Raw genomic sequence first — 19,508 nt, forward strand, 5'->3', positions numbered from 1 at the left:
ATGTCAAACCCAGGCAAGAAACATTGGGAGGCAGTGAAAGGAATATTGAGATACCTGAAAGCTACAAAGAGTATGTGTATATTCTATGGGAGTCAGGAGCTAAGTGTAAAGGGTTTTACAGACTCAGATTATGCAGGTGACTTAGACAACCGAAGGTCTACGTCAGGGTTTGTCTTTACATTGGCTGGTGGAGCAGTATCATGGCGTTCTAGATTACAAGATTGTGTTACTCAGTCTACTACAGAGGCTGAATATGTTGCAGCATCAGAGGCATGCAAAGAATCAATTTGGCTTAATCGACTAGTAACAGATTTGGGAATCAAAGAAGAGATGCATGTGTTATATTGTGATAGTCAAAGTGCTATACAATTGGCTCGCAATCCAGTTTATCACTCAAAGACAAAGCATGTGGATGTGAAGTATCATTTCATCAGGGAAATGCTCGAGGATAAGCAACTTCAGCTTGTCAAAGTTCACACCACAGAAAATCTTGCTGATCTACTTACAAAAGGACTTCCCCCAGAGAGCTTTGCGCATTTTCGCAAGCAGTTAGGTGTAGGGTTCGCAATCCAGTTTATCACTCAAAGACAAAGCATGTGGATGTGAAGTATCATTTCATCAGGGAAATGCTCGAGGATAAGCAACTTCAGCTTGTCAAAGTTCACACCACAGAAAATCCTGCTGATCTACTTACAAAAGGACTTCCCTCAGAGAGCTTTGCGCATTTTCGCAAGCAGTTAGGTGTAGGGTAGTACATCACTTCTCTACATCTCTTGTATATTAGCTTGTATAGTAGCTTCTCTCACACTTAAAGTACCACATTGGACTTTAAGTGGGAGGTTGTTGGGGTATAAATCCCAATGTGGTCGCCCAGGTAAGTGGGCGGGCCACCAGGTATGTACACATATTCTTTTGTAAAACCTAATAAGAACTCACTATGCTCTACACATTACAGTAGAGCGAGTTCACCATATCGTCGTTCTCTTCTTCTCGCAGCACACGGTAGTTTTAACATAGTAGACATCCTCTGACGGTACATGTCAAGAACCCTCTGACGCTTCAAAACAAACTTGAGTACTATTAAGCGAGCATTGTCTACTATCCATTTGAACCACTCTGTGTCATTACTCTTGTACCAATCTTGCAATACCAAGATCAAGCTGTGTGTACTGCAACCAGCACTATATAGGTGAGAGAAGCGACTTTCAAGTATCCTACCTGCAGCCTTGCAATTTTTGGCATTGTCCATGATTACTTGGACAACATTTTCTTTTCCAAGTTTCTCAACTGCGTCGCCAATGATGTCAGCTATAAAACTACCAGACTTTATTTGACGAGAGCTATCCACAGCTTTGATAAAACATTCACCACGAGGACATACAAGCATGATGTTGATCAATGGCCTCCTTTGAACGTTGGACCAACCATCACTAACTATGGTGTATCCAGATTGTTTTGTTGCATTTAATATTACCCTTTGAATATCCTGTTGTGTGCTTGTGTAACATTTATCCAACAGTTGGTTTCTCATATGGTGATATGTTGGAGGGGTAAATCCAGCACCATACTCCCCAATGCGTTTCCAAGCTGACTTCCATGCATCACGAGTGACAATGGCCAATGATCCCCCAGTGAAATAGACGGCTTTAGCTAGTGCAAGTTGTGCTTCTTCTAAGGCAAGCGTTTTGAAGCTCGTCTGTAACCTAACCTGTCTACTTTTTGACGATCCTACCTGAAAGTCAGGAGATCCATGGTTTGGAGGTGTAGTTCCATCGATGTGAGAAGTTGGTTCCCTGCTTTGAGTGCTTCCATTGGTGGGCGTTACACCCAATGATCCCTCGTCTTGGTTTGATCTTATTGATACCGGGGTGTGATGGTCGAAAGTAGAGAGTTTTGATCTTTTTCTCGTGGAAATTAGCTTACCAATTAAATCTTTTAAGCGCATAGCTGCTTCTTCTGCACCTAAGCCCTTGCACTTTCCTCTTTGAATTCTGGTATTGCCACCTAGCAAATGATCCCTTATTCTTGGTGCTCCTCCAGATTTCTCTTCGCCACAAAAGTTACATTTCCAATCTTGATACTTATTTAAATTTGTGGCAAAATTCCACTCGGATCCTGGACTTTTTCCACCTGCCTTTCGCTTGCCCTGCGAAGTGGTGCCCAATGAAGCAGGACCTGACATCGAGGTAGGAGGTCTCCTCAAGGAAGCCAGGCTTGAGACACCAACATCACCGCTCACATTCCCGGTGGAAGACATACTTATTGGATGCCTGCAATACCAATAAACATAGCTCAGTATGCTATCTCTTCTTTCAAGTATTATTCAAACCAAACATTAGTGTTATAATCAATATCACACACAAGCTTAGTAGTGAAGCCTGAAGGGAATAAGCCTCAATCTACTCAAACATGAGCAAGCAAATACAACGGTGAATCAAATATGTGATCAGTCCATCCCAAAAGTAGAGATATCGACCCAAAGATTCACCTTCCTACCTCCTTTCATGAATCAGTCCAGTCAAAAAAAGAACTAATGACCCATGATTGGAGCTCTAATCGAAATAGCAAGCAAATAGAGCAGTGAATCAAACATATGATCAGTCCATCCCAAAAGTAGAGATATCGACCCAAAGATTCACCTTCCTACCTCCTTTCATGAATCAGTCCAGTCCAAAAAAGAACTAATGACCCATGATTGGAGCTCTAATCTGAATAGCAAGCAAATACAGCGGTGAATCAAATATGTGATCAGTCCATCCCAAAAGTAGAGATATCGAGCCAAAGATTCACCTTTCTATCTCCTTTCATGAATCAATCCAGTCCAAAAAAGAACTAATGACCCATGATTGGAGCTCTAATCGAAATAGCAAGCAAATACAGCGGTGAATCAAACATGTGATTAGTCCATCCCAAAAGTAGAGATATCGACCCAAAGATTCACCTTTCTATCTCTTTTCAAGAATCACTTCAGTCCAAAAAAGAACTAATGACCCATGATAGAAGTTCTAATCAATATAGCAATCAATTTAGCAAATATAACGGTGAACCAAACATGAGATCAGTCCATCCCAAATGTAGAGATACCGATCCAAAGATTCACCTTTCTACCTCCTTTTAAGAATTAGTTCAGTCCAAAAAATAACTAATTATCCATGATCAGAGTTACATTAAGTTTTAATTTTTTTTAAAGACTATTCATTTTTTACCTTTAGTTTTTCTTCTAAATTTTAAAGGATGACCAAATTTAGAGGAAGAGGTGATGTGATGTGATGTGATGTGATGTCTATAAAAGGGTTATATAGAGCCGCCAAATATAGAGGGGGTACATGACGAGCCCGACGAGATTCTTGCTTGTCCCGTCGGGTTTCATACTAAGCCCACCGGGCCTGCCGGGATTGTTGGTTGTCCCGCCGGTTCTACGTTTTCTACCGGTTTTCGTAGGTCATGACATTAGATATGTTATTAACATGAAAAAAATAGTGATAGTAACAACAATAATTAACATTTAACAAAATGCTTCATCGCGTAATTAAAATCCCTGATCATGACAATCATCCTCGCTAAGACTTGAAGTCATTGGATTTGGTTCATTGACCTCCCTCTTCTCTATCTCCACCTCATCCAAAGTAGGAGGTGGAAGAGGATCGAAGATGGTCTCCACTTTATTAGTGAAAAAAATGGTTCTCTCCCCAAGTGTTACTAAAATTACGAACCAAAGTTTCGGTTGGTGGATTGTTAAGATATAGATGACCTATAGAAGACAATCTCAAAGTGAATAATATTGGTATAATTAATGCTACAAGCATATAAGAATAAAAAAGGCAGTCACTCATCTGATCGCAATTGCACAATAAAACTAAATTGTTATACCTCCTTGTGTGATGCACTCTAGAGTCCACCATGTAGAGACCATTCGATCTCATGTCGTTTAGACACATTTGCAAACCACTTGCACTCGAAGACGAAGGTATGAAAGGTTCTAAAATTAACCTTTAGTATCCTTCCAATAGTTCCACAGTACCTGGATTCATCACCATCTGTGTCAAAGCTACCCATGATGCCATAATCCATGGTGGTTCTACGCTTGTCAATGTGGCGCGTACAAAAGTGACAAACCTTTGATCACATAGAGTTAAAGGAAAGACACTACAAAATAGAAAAATATCTTTTATCAAATACAAAGATAAAATCAAGAAAAAAAATTACAATATGGTTTAGGTATATGAGTACTCTACCTTTGGTACATAGCCTTCTGCATACTCCCATTCTTTGTTGATAATATCTTCTCCGCGCACTTTTGCTTTGGTCATTCTCTCATGAATCCACTCCACACTAATGAGCTCTGGGAAACATGCAAGGTGTCTAGGCACTGGGGGTGTCCTCCTTCCCCATGTGCTTGTTTCCATGCTTCTCTTTCTTCCAAACACCTTGCCTTTGTTGCTATTGTGCACAAATCCACCCACTTGGTCATAATCTTTGCATTGAAAATACAAAAGTTACACTACAAGAGGCTGTGTGCTCTTGTGACGCTGTTAGCGACGGAAATACACTGGGTTTTTATAACCCCCGACGTCGCTAAAACCGTCGCTACCAGCGTCGCTACGAGAGTGTCGCTATATAGCGACGCTCATAGCGACGTTTACACAGAAGACTATAGCGACGCTACAGAGCCATAAATAGCGACGCTCGAGAGATATTTTTTTTGGTGGCAGGGCATTGAATGCCCTGCCACCCATCAACCATATTGTACTTGATTCACTTTTTAAAAAAAGTGCAAGGGTAGATAATAGACCCAAAATAGTCACCCACAAGACGCATTGTTTACAAAATTGACAATTGTACACATCATAGGCAAAATGAATTGATTGGCAAATGTAATAATGACAATTGTACAACATCATAAGCATAAAGAATTGATTGGCAAAAGGAACTGCGGTGACAAATGTAATAATATACATGGTTCAAAAAGACGTATAAAATCCGTCTCATGATACATAAGCTATGAGAAACCCTAAACTAATGCTATCTAGCTACAGCTAAACTGACGTCGTCTAGTCAGACGTCTCATCGCGTCCAAGCGGCGTATCTGTCGGATTCTGCAAAAAAAGACAAGAAGACAGCTTTCAGTAAGTATAAACATATAACGACATTTATAAAACAATACAAAAAATAGAAAAGAGTAAACCCTAATACTAACCATGCCGTCGCGAGAACTGAGAATGTCCATCAGGGCGTTTAAGCCCAACCTGCCTACGTACTCGCGCTCGTACGGTGTGGGATCACGTCCTGTCATCGACCACTATCAAAACATACAAAGATTTCATTATGTTAGAATTAAAAAACTCATAAACCCTAAACTATCGAACATAAAGAGCAATGCGAAAACACTTAAAAAATTGGCCTCAAATGATGCCCATCCACCGCTCCCCAAGTGGTGCGAGCTCCCTGCCTCTACTCGCGCTCTGGCTGCATCCTTTTGTTGCTTCCACTTGTCGGGATTCTCGCGCGCTGCTTTCTTCGCATTCTTCCAATCTTCTTTGGTCAGCCAATCTGGCCTGTTCCACCCATTCTTGATTGCTTTTTGCACTTCGGAACGCTTGTGTTTGCAGTATTTGCGCATTCGAATCTTCATCAGGTCTTCATTGAAGCGCTGATCCCGTGTTGGAGCGGGAAACTCATCATGAAGTATGCTGATGACTCTGTTTTTTAAATCACTGGGTACTTCACTCCATTTGTTTAGTATGTAGTGTCTAAACAGCTGAGAGCAAAGACCACGCATGTGCGAGATCACCTTCTTGCCGTCATCATCCATGATGATGCCGCCGCTGAAGTCGACGGAGTAAGACAAGCCCTCTGGCCGGTGACGCGTGAACCTGGGTGTCCCGGCAGCGGTCTCTAGCTGCGTGTCGATGGGGATACGGACGTCTGGTGTCTCCACCGACATCTAGGCCCCGAAGCGAGGAGTGTCGAGTGGGGTGGCTCCTGGCGGAGTAGGTGTAGCTTCTTGGAACAGTCAGTCGTGCAAAACCTGACGTAGATGGCGATGCTGTGGCTGGTGTGGGGGCGGGCAAAGAAGAGGAGGGTAAAGAGCCTCGTCGAACACGAGGCGGTGTGGAGGCATCGGTGGCGGAATCCCCACAACAACCGCCACCGCCACCACTAGAGCGCCGGTGTTTAGACGAGTGTGAAGCTCGTCTCGTCGACGTCGAAGCTTCGGAGCGCGGCGAATGCTCCGAAAGAGAGAGAGATGCGGATGGAGTAGGAACGCGCGATGATGCGCCAGAGCGATGACGCTCCACGTACCACTGTCTCTGCTGCGGTGACAAAGAAGAAAGAAACTCCTCATCATCCATACCTGCATTAAACACACGAATATTTAAACTTAATATTGAATGAATAGAGTAGACAATGACGCAAAGACCATTAAATACAATGACGTAATGACGCATATAAATACAATGACGCAATGAATTGAGTGATAGAAGAGGCAAGTCGAAAACTCAGAATTTTCAATCAAAAGATGTGAGCGCGAGTAGAAAAGAGCGTTATACACCATGGAAGGTACTTAGAGAGCCAGATCTTTTACAACACGGAGCAAAATTGTTCAAATACAATATTTGTGGCTTTAAGAGATCTCTCTCTCATCCTTGCATAACTCAGCATAACTTCCTATATCTATATAGAGCTCTCCATTTAAACACATATCCTCTGTTTCATTTTGTAGCTCCTCTGCATGCACCCCATATAGAGTAGTAGCATCTTGATGCTCGTCTGGCACCACCGCAGCGGCTTCTGATTGAGCATCTTCTCTGATCTCCTCCATTGATGTCGTTGTGATTGGCACATGGTAGCCTTCATACGTCCTTGCACTACGAGGGGCTACCTCTATGTCTACATCTAACCTAATCTTTAACGTTTTTTGGGATAGACTCTTGCCGCCCTGAAGATCCACCTTCTTCCCTATCTTCTGAAGACATTTCACCAGTACTTTTGGATCGACGGAGCCCACCATGAGTGAAGGCAGCAATACCCTATATTCCATTGAGGCCTTTCTTCACCCGCTTCATGCAGGCATCGCAGTCTATGGAGACCTAAATCTAATCTAATATAACGTAAATCTAAATCTAGCGTAAATAAACGTAAATCTAATTAAAAATAAACCTAAATCTAATCTAATTTAACGTAAGTCTACATCTTTTAGGATAGTTTCCTACGACGTTATAACTCTCTTCTTCTTGTGTGTGTGCGCGTGTGTGGATGTGTGTGCCAATAAAAAGAGATAAATGGTATAACCTTTCTATCACCCATGCCAAGTATGATAGATTGGTTATGCCATTTCCCTCTTGAATAATAGGTCTTGAGTTCAACTCCTCGTCGACTAGATCTTTAGGTCTTTTAATTTTAATTAGTTTCCTACGACGTTAAATTAGTTTCTCTCTCTTTCTCTCTCAATGTGTGTGCGTTTTTTTGTTTATGCATGTTTTCTCTCTCTTTTCCTCTCTCAATGTGTGCGTTTTTTGTTTATGCATGTTCTCTCTCTCTTTTCCTCTCTCAATGTGTGCGTTTTTTGTTTATGCATGCTCTCTCTCTCTTTTCCTCTCTCAATGTGTGTGTGCATTCTTTGTTTATGTATGTGTGTGCGTTTTTGTTTATAGTTGTACTCTTTCTCTCTCTCTCTCTCTCTCTCTCTCTCTCTCTCTCTCTCTCAAAAACACTATGTGTGTGTGTGTGTGTGTGTGTGTGTGTGAGAGAGAGAGAGAGAGAGAGAGAGGGAGAGAGAAAGAGGGGAAGGGAACATGAGAGTGAGGAGAGGGAAGGAGCATACCTGGCTCTCCTTCCTCTCCTCGTGTGTGTGTGTGTGTGTGTGTGTGTGTGTGGAGAAGAAAGAGAGAGAGAGAGAGAGAGAGAGAGGGAGAGCGTTACCTGCTCTTGCTTGAGGGCGCCGAAAAACTCAGATCTGAGATCTGAGTTTTTTGGCGCTCTCTGTTATTTTTTTAGCCCAGCCGACGTCGCTATGAGCGTCGCAAAAAATTTACAAGTAAATTTGCGATGCTCATAGCGACGCCGGGAATTTTTTTTTTTAGCGTCGCTGTGTGAGCGTCGCTAATATGAATAGCCTCTTGTAGTGGCAATTGACCTTTGGCACTACTAGCCTCTACTTAGGTCTACTAGTATGTATATGTAACTACGTGTTTGTGTGCTAATATATATATCCTCTGGAAGAGAATTGTAATGTTACGATCAATTGATCACTTAGACGTTGAAGGCACTAAGTACAGGAGCATAGCACCCGAAGGTTAAACGTTTTCTCTTGGGTATAGTCCTTTTCTAATCATGGCGTTACAGTCATTGATCCAGTCATGCATGGATTACTGCAATGTACCTTTGGTTTTACCACGGTTAAGACTACGATGATATCTAAAGAGGTGCAATTGACCTTTGGCACTACTCGCCTCTACTTATGTCTACTAGTATATATATATATCTACGTGTTTGTGTGCTAATATACTTGTGTACGTACTTATAGATGAGTGAGTAGGGTGGAAAGCTTAATCTTATATTGCTCTTTGTAATGTAAATGTCAGACGAGAGACCAACTGCTAAGGAGCATCCAATTGTCTCTTCTTTTGGTTGGTTCACATCTCACGTGGGATCCCACCCGGGGTGGACATCGCCTTCAGTGGACTCGAGTCTTGAGTCGGTGAGAACAAGCAAAGAAATAACTAATGTTTCTACGTAGTTAACCCTAAACCATGAGTGTCATAGATTTTTTTTTGCAGGCATAGCCATCCTACACCTACCCTTCTCAGGTTCTTCCACCGGTCGTAGATCCTGACTTACAGCGGGCTATCTCTTTACGAGAGCAGTACCTCCGTTTGACGGAGGATTTGTTTGGCCGCGACACTCCACAGCAGCTTGTGTCCTACGGCATTTCTCCGCAGATTACACCATGGGAGAGTCAGGGTGGGACTCCTTACCTACAAAGCCTCGCACCGACGGCACCTCCCTCTACTCTCCCTTTCTATCGTTCTACTCCTATTCCATTGCAAGGTCCTACTCCCTTTGCATCGCAGGGTCCTACTCCCATGGCATCACACAGTCTTATGCCACTCCATTTCACTCCTGCTTCGCCAGAACATCGTCGACGAACTTTCCCTGGCAGCACGTGTCCACGCTCGTCTCAGGACAGCGAGCGCCATGAAAGATGAAGCGACGACGGATCTTGTGGTTTCGCATGTTTTGGTAGTGGGGGGGGAACAGAGTCCCCACTTTCAAAGCGTGCTGCCCCTGACGCAGAGGACGAGGATACTGACGCACCCGTGCCACACACGCATGGGCGCTACTACAGGGTTAAATATGGCGGGGAGGTGGATTTCGACACAGCACAAGACAGTGCATTTCGACGTCATCTACAAATTCTTATACATTTAACATACAAGAATTGTTTTATAAAGTTTAGAGACCAACTGCCCGATCATGCACGGTACATTGAGGACACTCTGTTAGCTAAATTTCCAAACGCCCCCGATTAACGTTTTTCATAACAATGGTTCAAGGGCTACATAAAGACATTTCTAAAAAACAAGCGATCCAGTGTGCGACGCGGAGCAGTCAACCAGGTCAGAGATCCAGACATGAGTTACCGCGGTAGTAACATGGCAGACGTGGTAGTAACATGAGTTACTGCGATAGTAATATAGCAGACGCGGAGTGGGAGTGGACAATTCAAGACAAGAGCGATCAAGCTTCAACAACGGGCTCATCATACAGACAACAACGCGAGGCTCATGCAAGACAAACTCCCACGCGGTTTAGGGTTTGTCTCAGCAATAATAAGCGCGGTAATAACGTGGGCCCTCAACAATAAGCGCGGTAATAACAACGGCAAAGGTCACGGCAATAGAAGCGGGTATATTGCCGCGACTATTATCGTGCTTATTGCTAAGAAACCACTACCGCGTGCATAGCAACGGTTATTACAGCCTCCACAAATTTTCTCTCCTTTTTCCTTTGTTTTTCCGCGACAATGTTAGCAATTATAGACAACTCCTCTTATAGTAAGAGAGAGAAAGAGGGACGTATACCTGTTTCGCTAGAGCGTCAAAACTCAGATCTGAGATCAGAGTTTTTGACGATCGCGGTTTATTTTTTTACCCCTGTCGACGTTGCTATGGTCGTCGCTATTTAACAAATATTATAGCGATGGTCATATCGACGACCATAACGACACCGTGGATTTACACATTTGAGCGTCGCATTGCTAGCGCCGCTAATATGAAGAACCTCTTGTAGTGATACTCGCGAAGGTGACTGAGGTGCTAGTCTTTATTTCATTGTAATGTCGTGCACTACATCGTCATGGAGGCATATTTGCAGGTCAACTAATTCTCTAGCAGCAACAAGAGAGTTTAGTGCCTCTCATTCTCCCATCGTCAGCTTCCATCTTTTGTAGGGAAAGACTATTGACAAGCTTTGCTTTGCAATATGGCTCACATAAATCGAAGAAAGTAGGCATGTACTGGAGTTGCTAACGACTAAGCCCGAGAGGACGCAACCTGTTGTGATACCAATTGTTGAAATTAGGATTGCAGGAAAACACACATAGCTTGGAAAAGGCAAAGGAAGCTCAAGACACATAACAGAGTGTAGTACTTAGTGTGCAATGAAAAGATAAGATAGTCCTAGAGTGATGGACATTATACAATGCACAGAGAAAAAACCTCCTAGTGAGGAAAAAAATGTCTTGACGGTCCTAAGTGTGTTCAAACACATCACTACCACATGTATCCCCATTCCCCATTTGTAGTCCCCTTGTTCACTGGGGTTTTCAAGGAACGGTTTTGACTTGCTAACTGATGCTTCTATGATGGAAGTCAAAGATCGGCAAAAAGCCCTTAGATGGCAAAGATAGAGACCTGTAATTTTCTCCCTTTATTCGATCCTCAAATACTTCTCCCTTTTTTTATATTTTTTCTCATGTCATCCCGCTCCTCTTCTTTTGACATGCCTTCTCTTGGCCAAAATAACCGCTATCATTCCTTTTGAAAAATTCAATACTTTTCAAAAAAAAAAAAATTGCACGGTGTAGGTATCATATAGGGCTACAACATACGGTCTTCATTCTAGAGTGTCCCCCGAAGGCACCTCTAGCGGGCCTATGAGGGAAACCTCTAAGGACCTATGTAGAAGCGTCTACATATTTTCCTTTCCCATTGCCTTGTACTATAAGCCATGTCACGTGTGGCTGTGGTTCACAATTGGTTGCCCCTAGTTGTGAACTTTAGTTCCTGTGAAGAACTGCCAAGAAAAACTTTGGAATAGGCTAGCAACCAATTACAACATTTGAAGCGGGTAGGAAACTGCAGAAAAAAACAAAAGAAATTTAGCGTCGCTGAGAGCAAAAAGGCATGTTTTACTGGCTAAGAGCGCCTTCCCATAATCCCTCTAAAGATGCCTTTTGGGTGGTTGGCCTACCGAGCTGGAAGGCCCTCTCGAGTCAGCGTAGTGGTCCCATACCACCCATTTTAATCGGCTGCATCCAACGTTAGCTCCATCAAGCCCCCCTTTCGCACCTCCTGCATGCTCATCAATTTTGTCCTCGTTCTCTCCCACTCTCCCAATAGTCCTCGCAGGTTTTTAATGAGTAAGGATGTGCAGATGATGGCAGGGGAGGGAAGCAATCGCTTGCATTTCAACATCCCAAGCAGCATGGCAATGCCATTTTTGCGAGAGGGTTGAGAGGGAGAAATGGCGATATGTATAGGCGCTGCCATTTCCAGGGCTTGTTGCTTGGTGAGTTGGCTTTGTGCACTGGTAGTTGCCTGTTTCGGAGGCGGAAGGCCCTTCTGGAGGGTGGTTCAATCACCCGCCAAACGAGGGGCACTTTTCGTTTCGGTTGTGGTTGCAGCAGCCCTATAGGCATGGCTTTTTTACTAAGAGGCGCTCTCAAAGGCCCTTTTAGAGGGTCTATGAGAAGGCGCTCTAAGAGCCATTTCACATGAGGGTTTGATTTTCAAAATGTTGGCAATATGTTGCCAATTTTTTGGTTTCACATGGAGTGTTTCCACTAAATAATTGACAACATGTTGCCAACAAGTTCCCAAACGGCTCCATGCCCAAGGGGTGGAGCAAGATGGCAACCACAAGTGAAGACAAAGAGAAAAAAGTGTTTTTCATTAAATGGGGGAAAAGACAAACTTTTTTTCTACTTCTCTCTCGATTCTCTCACTTACTTTTCCCATTCATTTTCCTTAAAAAAGAAATCTCTCCCACTCTCTCACGTTTTTAAATACCTTCCATGAGAACTCACAAAATCAAGTTGTTGGTTGGCCAACCAGCCTCTCATGTGAACTAGCTCTAATTGCTCTTTGGATACTTGTGCGCAACTTTCAGCAACGTGAATTCGCTCTATGTACCATCAACATTCCTTGAATCCTTGAAATTCTTACGTCAGTTACATGCTGACGCTGTGATCGTTGACAAAGAGTGAATCGTTTTCACTGCCCATAAATAGATAGACGAGGCCAGGTCCGTCCGTTGGTCAGCGGTCCGTTGGTGGGGCAACAGCGTCATATGCGGGGACAATAGCCTCAGGCGGGCCATTCTGTGTTGACGGACAATTACCTCTAGGCGCTCTCTCCCTCACCAGTCAAAGAATCTGCAATATTGTTGGCCTCGAGATTTGAGAGTCCAGGGCCCAGCTGGCTCCAGGCTCCAGCAATTGCAATGCAAAACATGCCACTAAGGTTGCCTCTCGCAATGAATTCCATTTGATGGTCTGGCTGGAAGAAGGGGGAACCGCACTATCACTGCCCACTGACCGGACATCCGGTGGTGCGTAAACGGGTCGTCATGGACCTGCCAGCTTATGCATGCAGGTGCTGATGCAGCATCGACGTCATAGCACCTCTAGGTGCAAGTGTACAGTCAGTCACTACAGTGTACAGACTCCAGAGTGCCAAGTTAATACAACCTCAGCCAAGTGCAGTACACATACTACGCACTAGTATTTATACCGCTCTAGTGTAGCACTGATATGGAGTCTCTCTCTCTCTCTCTCTCTCTCTCTCTCTGATCTGTGTGTCGGAAGCTCATCAGTCAACACTCCTGAGGGTAGTGATTTCAAATTAGTCCCTCTTTCTATCTCTCACGTCATCCAAGCGTCACCTAGGGTAGGAAGCCAATCGGCTGTAATATTGTATGCATGCTAATAATGCTATAGCCTGTGATGCAATTAGTCAAAACGTTGAAATTTCATCCACAGAGAGAGAGAGAGAGAGAGAGAGAGAGGGGTTGCATGCTCACCGCGCAGCAGCTGTAGTCTCTCAGACTAGCATGATCAGTACTAGTGCCGCGGTGCAATCTGTGCAGCTGTTGCCTGTGCCGGTAAATTTAGGGGGGAGAGAGAGAGAGAGAGAGAGAGATCTTCCCGAGTCTCCGCCTTTTGCTGCCAAAAAGTCACATGAGGCCACCCCCTCCTCGTCGACCATCAGCTACAGTGTCGTAGTCTATTATTGGCGCCTTAAAAGGGGGATGCGTATGTATATAAAATGCACAGTACGAGGTTTCGCGTGGTGGTACCATTGCCTTGCTTGCCCTTTACGACTCTCTTCTTTCCTTTATTTGTGTGCGTTCTTCTCTTCATCTCTCTTTGATTGGATGGATTCGGAGCAAATGGAGGCAATGGAGGATTCCTGGTAGCCCCCACTCGCCGTGTCGTCCGCTTGTGAATGAGGGGAGGGCGAGGGTTAGGGCAGCTGCACCGTAGACCAGCTTCTCTCTCAAGGGCCCGCCTAACACTCTCTCTCTCTCTCTCTCTCTCTCTCTCTCACACGAGCGCCACCATCCAACCGCACAGACGACGGTGACAAACTCACACTCTCTCTCTCTCTCTCTCTCTCTCTCTCTCTCTCGTGTGATGCTAATGCATCATCGGCTCTTTCCTCCGCAAACAAAAACTGTGATATATTTGGGGCCTGTTGCGCAGCATCATGACGCGATCTTTCTTTGACAGCAAGGCTGTGCTTGTCTTAACAATGGCAATTTCACTCGAGGGGAGTCGGAGTCGAGGCGCGGAGAGAGAGAGAGAGAGAGAGAGAGAGAGAGAGACGTAAAAACGATCATAGTCGGATAAGAGTAATATATAGCAATGAGACGTGGGCAGCACGGTGATCGCCACTGATCGGGCAACTCTCTCACTCTCTCTCTCTCTCTCTCTATGATCAGGGTAGGTTGCAAGGGGTTGGCAACGATGACGGATGCAAGCGTGTGATGCATCAATGGCACACATGTGGGCGATTGTCTCTCAGAGACTCTCTCTCTCTCTCCTCTCTTTCCACACACACACACGCTATGACACAGCCATGTCATCCCAATTAGCTGCTGCAGCTCTGCAGGGCCTAGAAAGCGACCTGGCAGTCCCTGTCCCTTGCGTCCGTCACTTTCAGCTCCTATGACGAGACCTTCATTCTTCGTACATGCAGCTTCAGTACTTGCATTAATAAGCTGCAGCCTGCCCCCCTCAGACCTCTCTCTTCTCGCATGACGCAGCTTAATTCTAGGTTACTCTTGTCAGCTGACGCAGACCCTTACTAGCACTACCCAAGAAAGTCTCTCTCTCTCTCTCTCTCTGTCTCTCCCTCTCTTTCACTGGACTTTGGACTAGACATCTCCACACGGGCAAAGATCATGGCTGCAATTGCAGGCCTGCTGCAGGATATGGCACCTGCATGTTTGCTCAAACTTCACCTCTAGCCTTCTTTTCTGTACCATTTGCTTGCTAATCCATCCCAATTCCTCATCCCGATATCACCTTCATTCACCCATCACCAGTGCACCACACTCACTTTCACATGTACACTACAGTTACAACAATGAGAGCACCACCCCCACCATTAACAATGTCAGCAACTTCACATTACCCACAATAAATATCATGAGTAGAGCACCATGCCCTGCATGTAAATTGACGTCGTAATTCGAGGCCGTGCCACCAAGCATTTCCTATAATCGCATACATTATGGCCGACAAAAGCAGAGAGCTCTTCCTCATAGGCGAGTACTGCAGGGCCGTCGATGCCTCTCCATCCCATGCCGGGATTGGCCAACCTGACTACTGCAACCTGGGTTTCTCTCCTCATTGCATGTAACTCTCACTGAAACCCTCTCAAGTTTTTTTAGTGAGCTTCTCTGCCTTTTTAACAATTTCTAGATCTTGAGCAGGCCAAAAACAAGAAATTGTGAATAATGTGTTCATGCAAACAGAAGTGGTGGAGGATTCCTGGCACAACAGCCCATGTCAAAGAGGCATCCAGAAGAAGCTTACGATTTTGGGGAGCTTGATACCTTCGCTCGGCATGCAGCCACCACAATTCTTGTTAAAGATAAGAGTGAGACCCTTTCCTATTCCTCAGTGGCGTCCACTTTACTATGTTTTCACTGCTAATTATACAAACTGTTTTCCATTTCAAAATTTAAATTAGGCATTGTTCTCAGCTGCAAGATGGATTCAATCAAAATTGATACTTGGTATTCAATAGAATTAGAGTTAGACCAAGCTATGGCGATTCTCTAAGTCAAGGCAACATAGAGGAGTTAAGTTGAACGTGATAAGAGGTTGCTGTATACTTCACTCAATTATTTCTTAGGAATTTAAACTGTTCTTGGCTTCTGAGGACACGTGCATCGTAGCCATCGTTATTGACACTTTGCAACTCTTTGCTTTTGGTTGGTATTGCAGAGGGCTTAAGAAACTAATTTTACCTTTGCCTAATGACAATTTGCAGTTTGAGAATTTCTCTTTAAGAGGTTTATGCTCGATCACAATTTTTCATGAGGATTGTGGTTTTAAAAACTAAAATGGAATTACAAAAGTTGGACTCAAACATGCAGCAAAGTGCCTTGCCTATTTTCAGCTTTCAGCTAGCATTAGTCGAACCCTAACCAGGGGTTTAATTTTTACTTCTCATGATGTATTACTGTTCTTTCTAAGCCTTTGAGTATGAGGATGCCTATCGTGATCTGGTTGAAAGATTCAAATGGCAATTCTCTGTGATTCTACTAACATTATCTAGGGCTGCCTTTCCAAGTTTACTCAGAATTATTACCGACCCACATTGCTCAGTAGATTTTGCAAAGAGGCTATCGTGACTTCGTCTTTAGAGATGCTACCACCTTTTTTGTAGTTAGCTCCAAATTCTATTGGATAGACCAACTGACTCATGCAAGTCTCCCTAAGTCTAGTGGTCCCATATTCTTTTGTAGCTATGGATTAATGGGCAGAGATTGCAACTACTAGGGACTATATAGCCTCCACAATGGCGAAGATTTTATATCTATAATATCTTGTGTGCAGGTGTGGTTGTCACCCTTTGTCAATTAGCTCCTATCCACTCAATTTAACATGTATAAATCTTTCACAGAAAGTCACATTCCTATATCCATGCATATAGGGAGCACTAAGGAAATCCTGATCACTCTACAATGGAAGTGTGCCATATGTACCCTCACATGGGACTCAAGGTATCCTAGGAGCCACTTGAGCCTATAAGATTACCTACCAATTTGCCACCACTCAGCGTACTCCTTTTCAGTCGAACACTCCTTTTCAGTTGGCTTTCGGCTTGGAAGCAATTGCCCCTTCAAATACAATGCAGGATGTCTAAGGATCGTCCCTTCGGATGTTGACACAAAAGTGCTTCACAAGTCTCCCCTCTCCAAGCTCGATCCATTGCAAGAAACGGGCTCTAAAGGCCCATGTAGTGTTCTATTTTGAGTTATAAGTTTCAAGTAAGCCATGAGGTTGTAGAGCATATAATACACCTGGTTCATGTCTTACACATGTTGTGTAATGTGCATGATCTTTTAGGGTCCATGTTTGTCTGTCAACATTCTATCCAGAAGTCTTTTACAAAACCTCTTGGTTGATATTTCAGACATGGACCGAAACCTCATGAAAGCCCTGAAATCAGGTTTGAAACTCCATGGCTCCTATGGACAAGATGCCCAACTCGGCTGTGGTTCCCGCTCAACTACCACCCTTCCACTTTATTACCCCAGTTTCCCTTGTTTCCCTCGCCCAATTAATGTTTGTTGCCCATCTTTTGGAAGAGAGTAGCATAAGAAAAGTGCCTGCCAATGTACACATGTGCATCTGATACCCTGTTGTACCTCTCCCCGACCATCCATAGCTGCCCACCCATGTTCATGATGCAGATCTTGATGTGATCTACAGTGTTTTTCACTAGTACACTGACAGGAGCTACTGACCACCCCAGCTACTGACCTACTAGTCTTTAGGTTTCCCAGGAGACAATAGTCTTAGTTTCCTTGGGTTCCCCATGAGGATCGTCTCTTGAAGTATACAGGGGCTCAGTGAACCCCAATTTGTGTGCTATCAACACCATTTGAGGCAGGGTCGGTGGTTGCATTGACGCTATTGATTCAGAGGTATGGCCAATTGCTACACAGTCAGTATGAGACTTCTTGGTCTTCTCCTTTTAGTACTACAGGAGCCTAGGGTTGCCTATGTATCTCGATTGTGCATTCGTGACTGAATCCCATCAACAATAAAGGAACTATTGTGTATGGACAAGCTCAACGGCTCACGATGTGTTTTCATGGAGACTATTGGTTTGTTAAATGTATACTATGTCCCCAATCATGCAAGTGCGAGAGCTATGTGTTGGACAGTGATTGTCGATGCTTTGCTTAGAGTGTAGGGGGAAATTTCTACATACTTGAGGATCCATCTCACTCACAGCTAGCAACTCGGGAGGAGAGTTTATGCATTGCTTTGCGTTTTTTGGATACATGGCACCATTAGGATTTTTTTGTGGTAATAGGGGAGCCTGGAGTACTCTCGATCGGATCGCCACCTCGGGGGTACCAAGCTCTTGCGAGTCACGTATTGACAGATTCTATTTGGGTGATGGCTTCATAGCCATGTTAGCAGGCTCCTCTCTCTCAGATCATGCGCCGATTATTCTTGTCATTTATGAGTGAGCGCAGGAGACAAACGGGCACTTGGGATACCTGAAACTTTGAAAGTGCCTTAAATGAGAGTCTGGTTGGACTATGGAGGAGATTTGGCAAGCCACGATGAGTTCAAAGGGGGAGGCAAGGCAGGTAGTAACGGCTGGGAATGCAGACTTGAGTAGTTTCTTCCATAGGATGACACATATTCAGCTATTCGAGATTTGAGAGCGGGAGCAACACCTGAGCCAGCGCATTGAAGGATGTAGGAGAGACAGCCAGAGAGCCCGTGGATAGAGCCTCATCTTAGATATGGCACACTAGAGATCTTTGAGAATGGGGAGCAGCCACATGATTACAGATATCTTAGATAGGCTTGAAGGTGGACTCAGGTTGGGGATTGGGTTATGTGGGAATTTCTTAAGATTGCAGGACCTCAGCATTTCTGCTCGGGGACTAGACAATTGCAGCGGCAAACTGGGTCATTGCAAAACAATTTTACAATGACCCCATCAGCAAAGAAGCCCTTGAAGATATGTGAGGCCTTCCCAACTAAGGTGTGGGCTCATGTTAGATGGGGTGTCACAGAGGGCATGCTAAGTGATTTGGAAAGGCTTCCCTCAGAGAGTGAGTTGTCTGATGCATACTAGCTCTTTTTTGTCTGGGGCTTGAGTCCATGTTTCTTGCCAAAATTGGCAAATAACTCATTGAACTTTTAAACACACTTAAGACGTCTACTTTTGATAAACGTACATGAAGCATAAGGGACTAATGGAGCCTCTTAAGTATATCTTTTGATCTGTTGACGGGAAAAGAGGAAGTCCACAATGGTTTGAAGGGTAAAACACAGACTAAAGCTTATAATGGGCCCTTAATTTAGGATAAAAGAAAATCATTCCATAAAATACACATTGCAATAGAAAAAAACAAAGCCAAAGAGAGAACACTTTTACCATAAAAAGAATAGGAGACAATTCCTGGCTGGTAGTTCTTGAAGAATGGTTCATGTCCTAGGTTATCTCTCGAATTCACTTAAAAGCAAATTTTAAAGCCTCTGCACTCTGGTTCATGTCAATAAACTCAAATTTTAAAATGTTAAATAAATCAAGCTAGTGCTTTCCAAAAAGCTGAATGAACTTACCTAGTGGTGGCTTTTATTCTACAGATCCTCCACAAAACAAGAAGACAACTTTGAATATACTCACAGCTGCTTCAGCAATATTAGATATCTCCACAAAGGTGAGGTCATATATGCTGAAAATTGTGCCTTGCATTTTCAAGCAGAAAATTATCAACAAAACGACCCATATTTGCAAAGGATTTTGTGTCACAGCATTCTCCTCAGACAACTTCCACCTCTGCTGTCTCAAATCATACACCTTCGAGTAAGAGCGGCCCAACTGGTTTTCAATCACAATTTCAGTCACCATCGACAGCAAACCAAAGCTGGGGTACTACAATGACTGCAAACCATCAAACAGCTACTTCTTACAACATGGAAGACGAACTGAAGGTTGTTGGAGTTTCTCTTTAAG

General features: G+C 43.9%; 1 protein-coding gene and 1 long non-coding RNA gene across 9 annotated transcripts in view; one reads left to right on the forward strand and one right to left on the reverse strand.

Annotated features, from left to right (window-relative positions):
• Positions 1-4,882: 4,882 nt before the first annotated feature.
• LOC147458111 (uncharacterized) overlaps positions 4,883-19,508 on the reverse strand; it is a 39,720-nt gene continuing 25,094 nt past the window's right edge. The window contains exons 1-3 of one of the 2 annotated variants that reach the window (XR_015188196.1): positions 18,927-19,130; positions 5,198-5,299; positions 4,883-5,096 (exon numbers count right to left, since the gene is read on the reverse strand). This is a non-coding gene — a long non-coding RNA (uncharacterized LOC147458111). Of the gene's footprint in view, positions 5,097-5,197; positions 5,300-18,926; positions 19,131-19,508 lie in introns of those variants that run through there. The other variant, XR_015188197.1, reaches the window with a different exon arrangement.
• LOC147458112 (transcription factor TGA2.3-like) overlaps positions 14,018-19,508 on the forward strand; it is a 32,236-nt gene continuing 26,745 nt past the window's right edge. Inside the window, exons 1-4 of one of the 7 annotated variants that reach the window (XM_086512858.1) lie at positions 14,018-15,145; positions 15,265-15,389; positions 19,139-19,212; positions 19,292-19,486. In XM_086512858.1, the coding sequence (XP_086368984.1) occupies positions 15,021-15,145; positions 15,265-15,389; positions 19,139-19,212; positions 19,292-19,486 (519 nt within the window). In that variant the 5' untranslated portion in view covers positions 14,018-15,020. Of the gene's footprint in view, positions 15,146-15,222; positions 15,390-19,138; positions 19,213-19,291; positions 19,487-19,508 lie in introns of all 7 variants that reach the window. The other 6 variants (XM_086512856.1, XM_086512857.1, XM_086512859.1 and 3 more) reach the window with 6 other exon arrangements.

This window comes from Adiantum capillus-veneris, chromosome 5 (genome assembly GCF_014529385.1).
Source record: "Adiantum capillus-veneris isolate H3 chromosome 5, ASM1452938v2, whole genome shotgun sequence".
NCBI lineage: Eukaryota > Viridiplantae > Streptophyta > Polypodiopsida > Polypodiales > Pteridaceae > Adiantum > Adiantum capillus-veneris.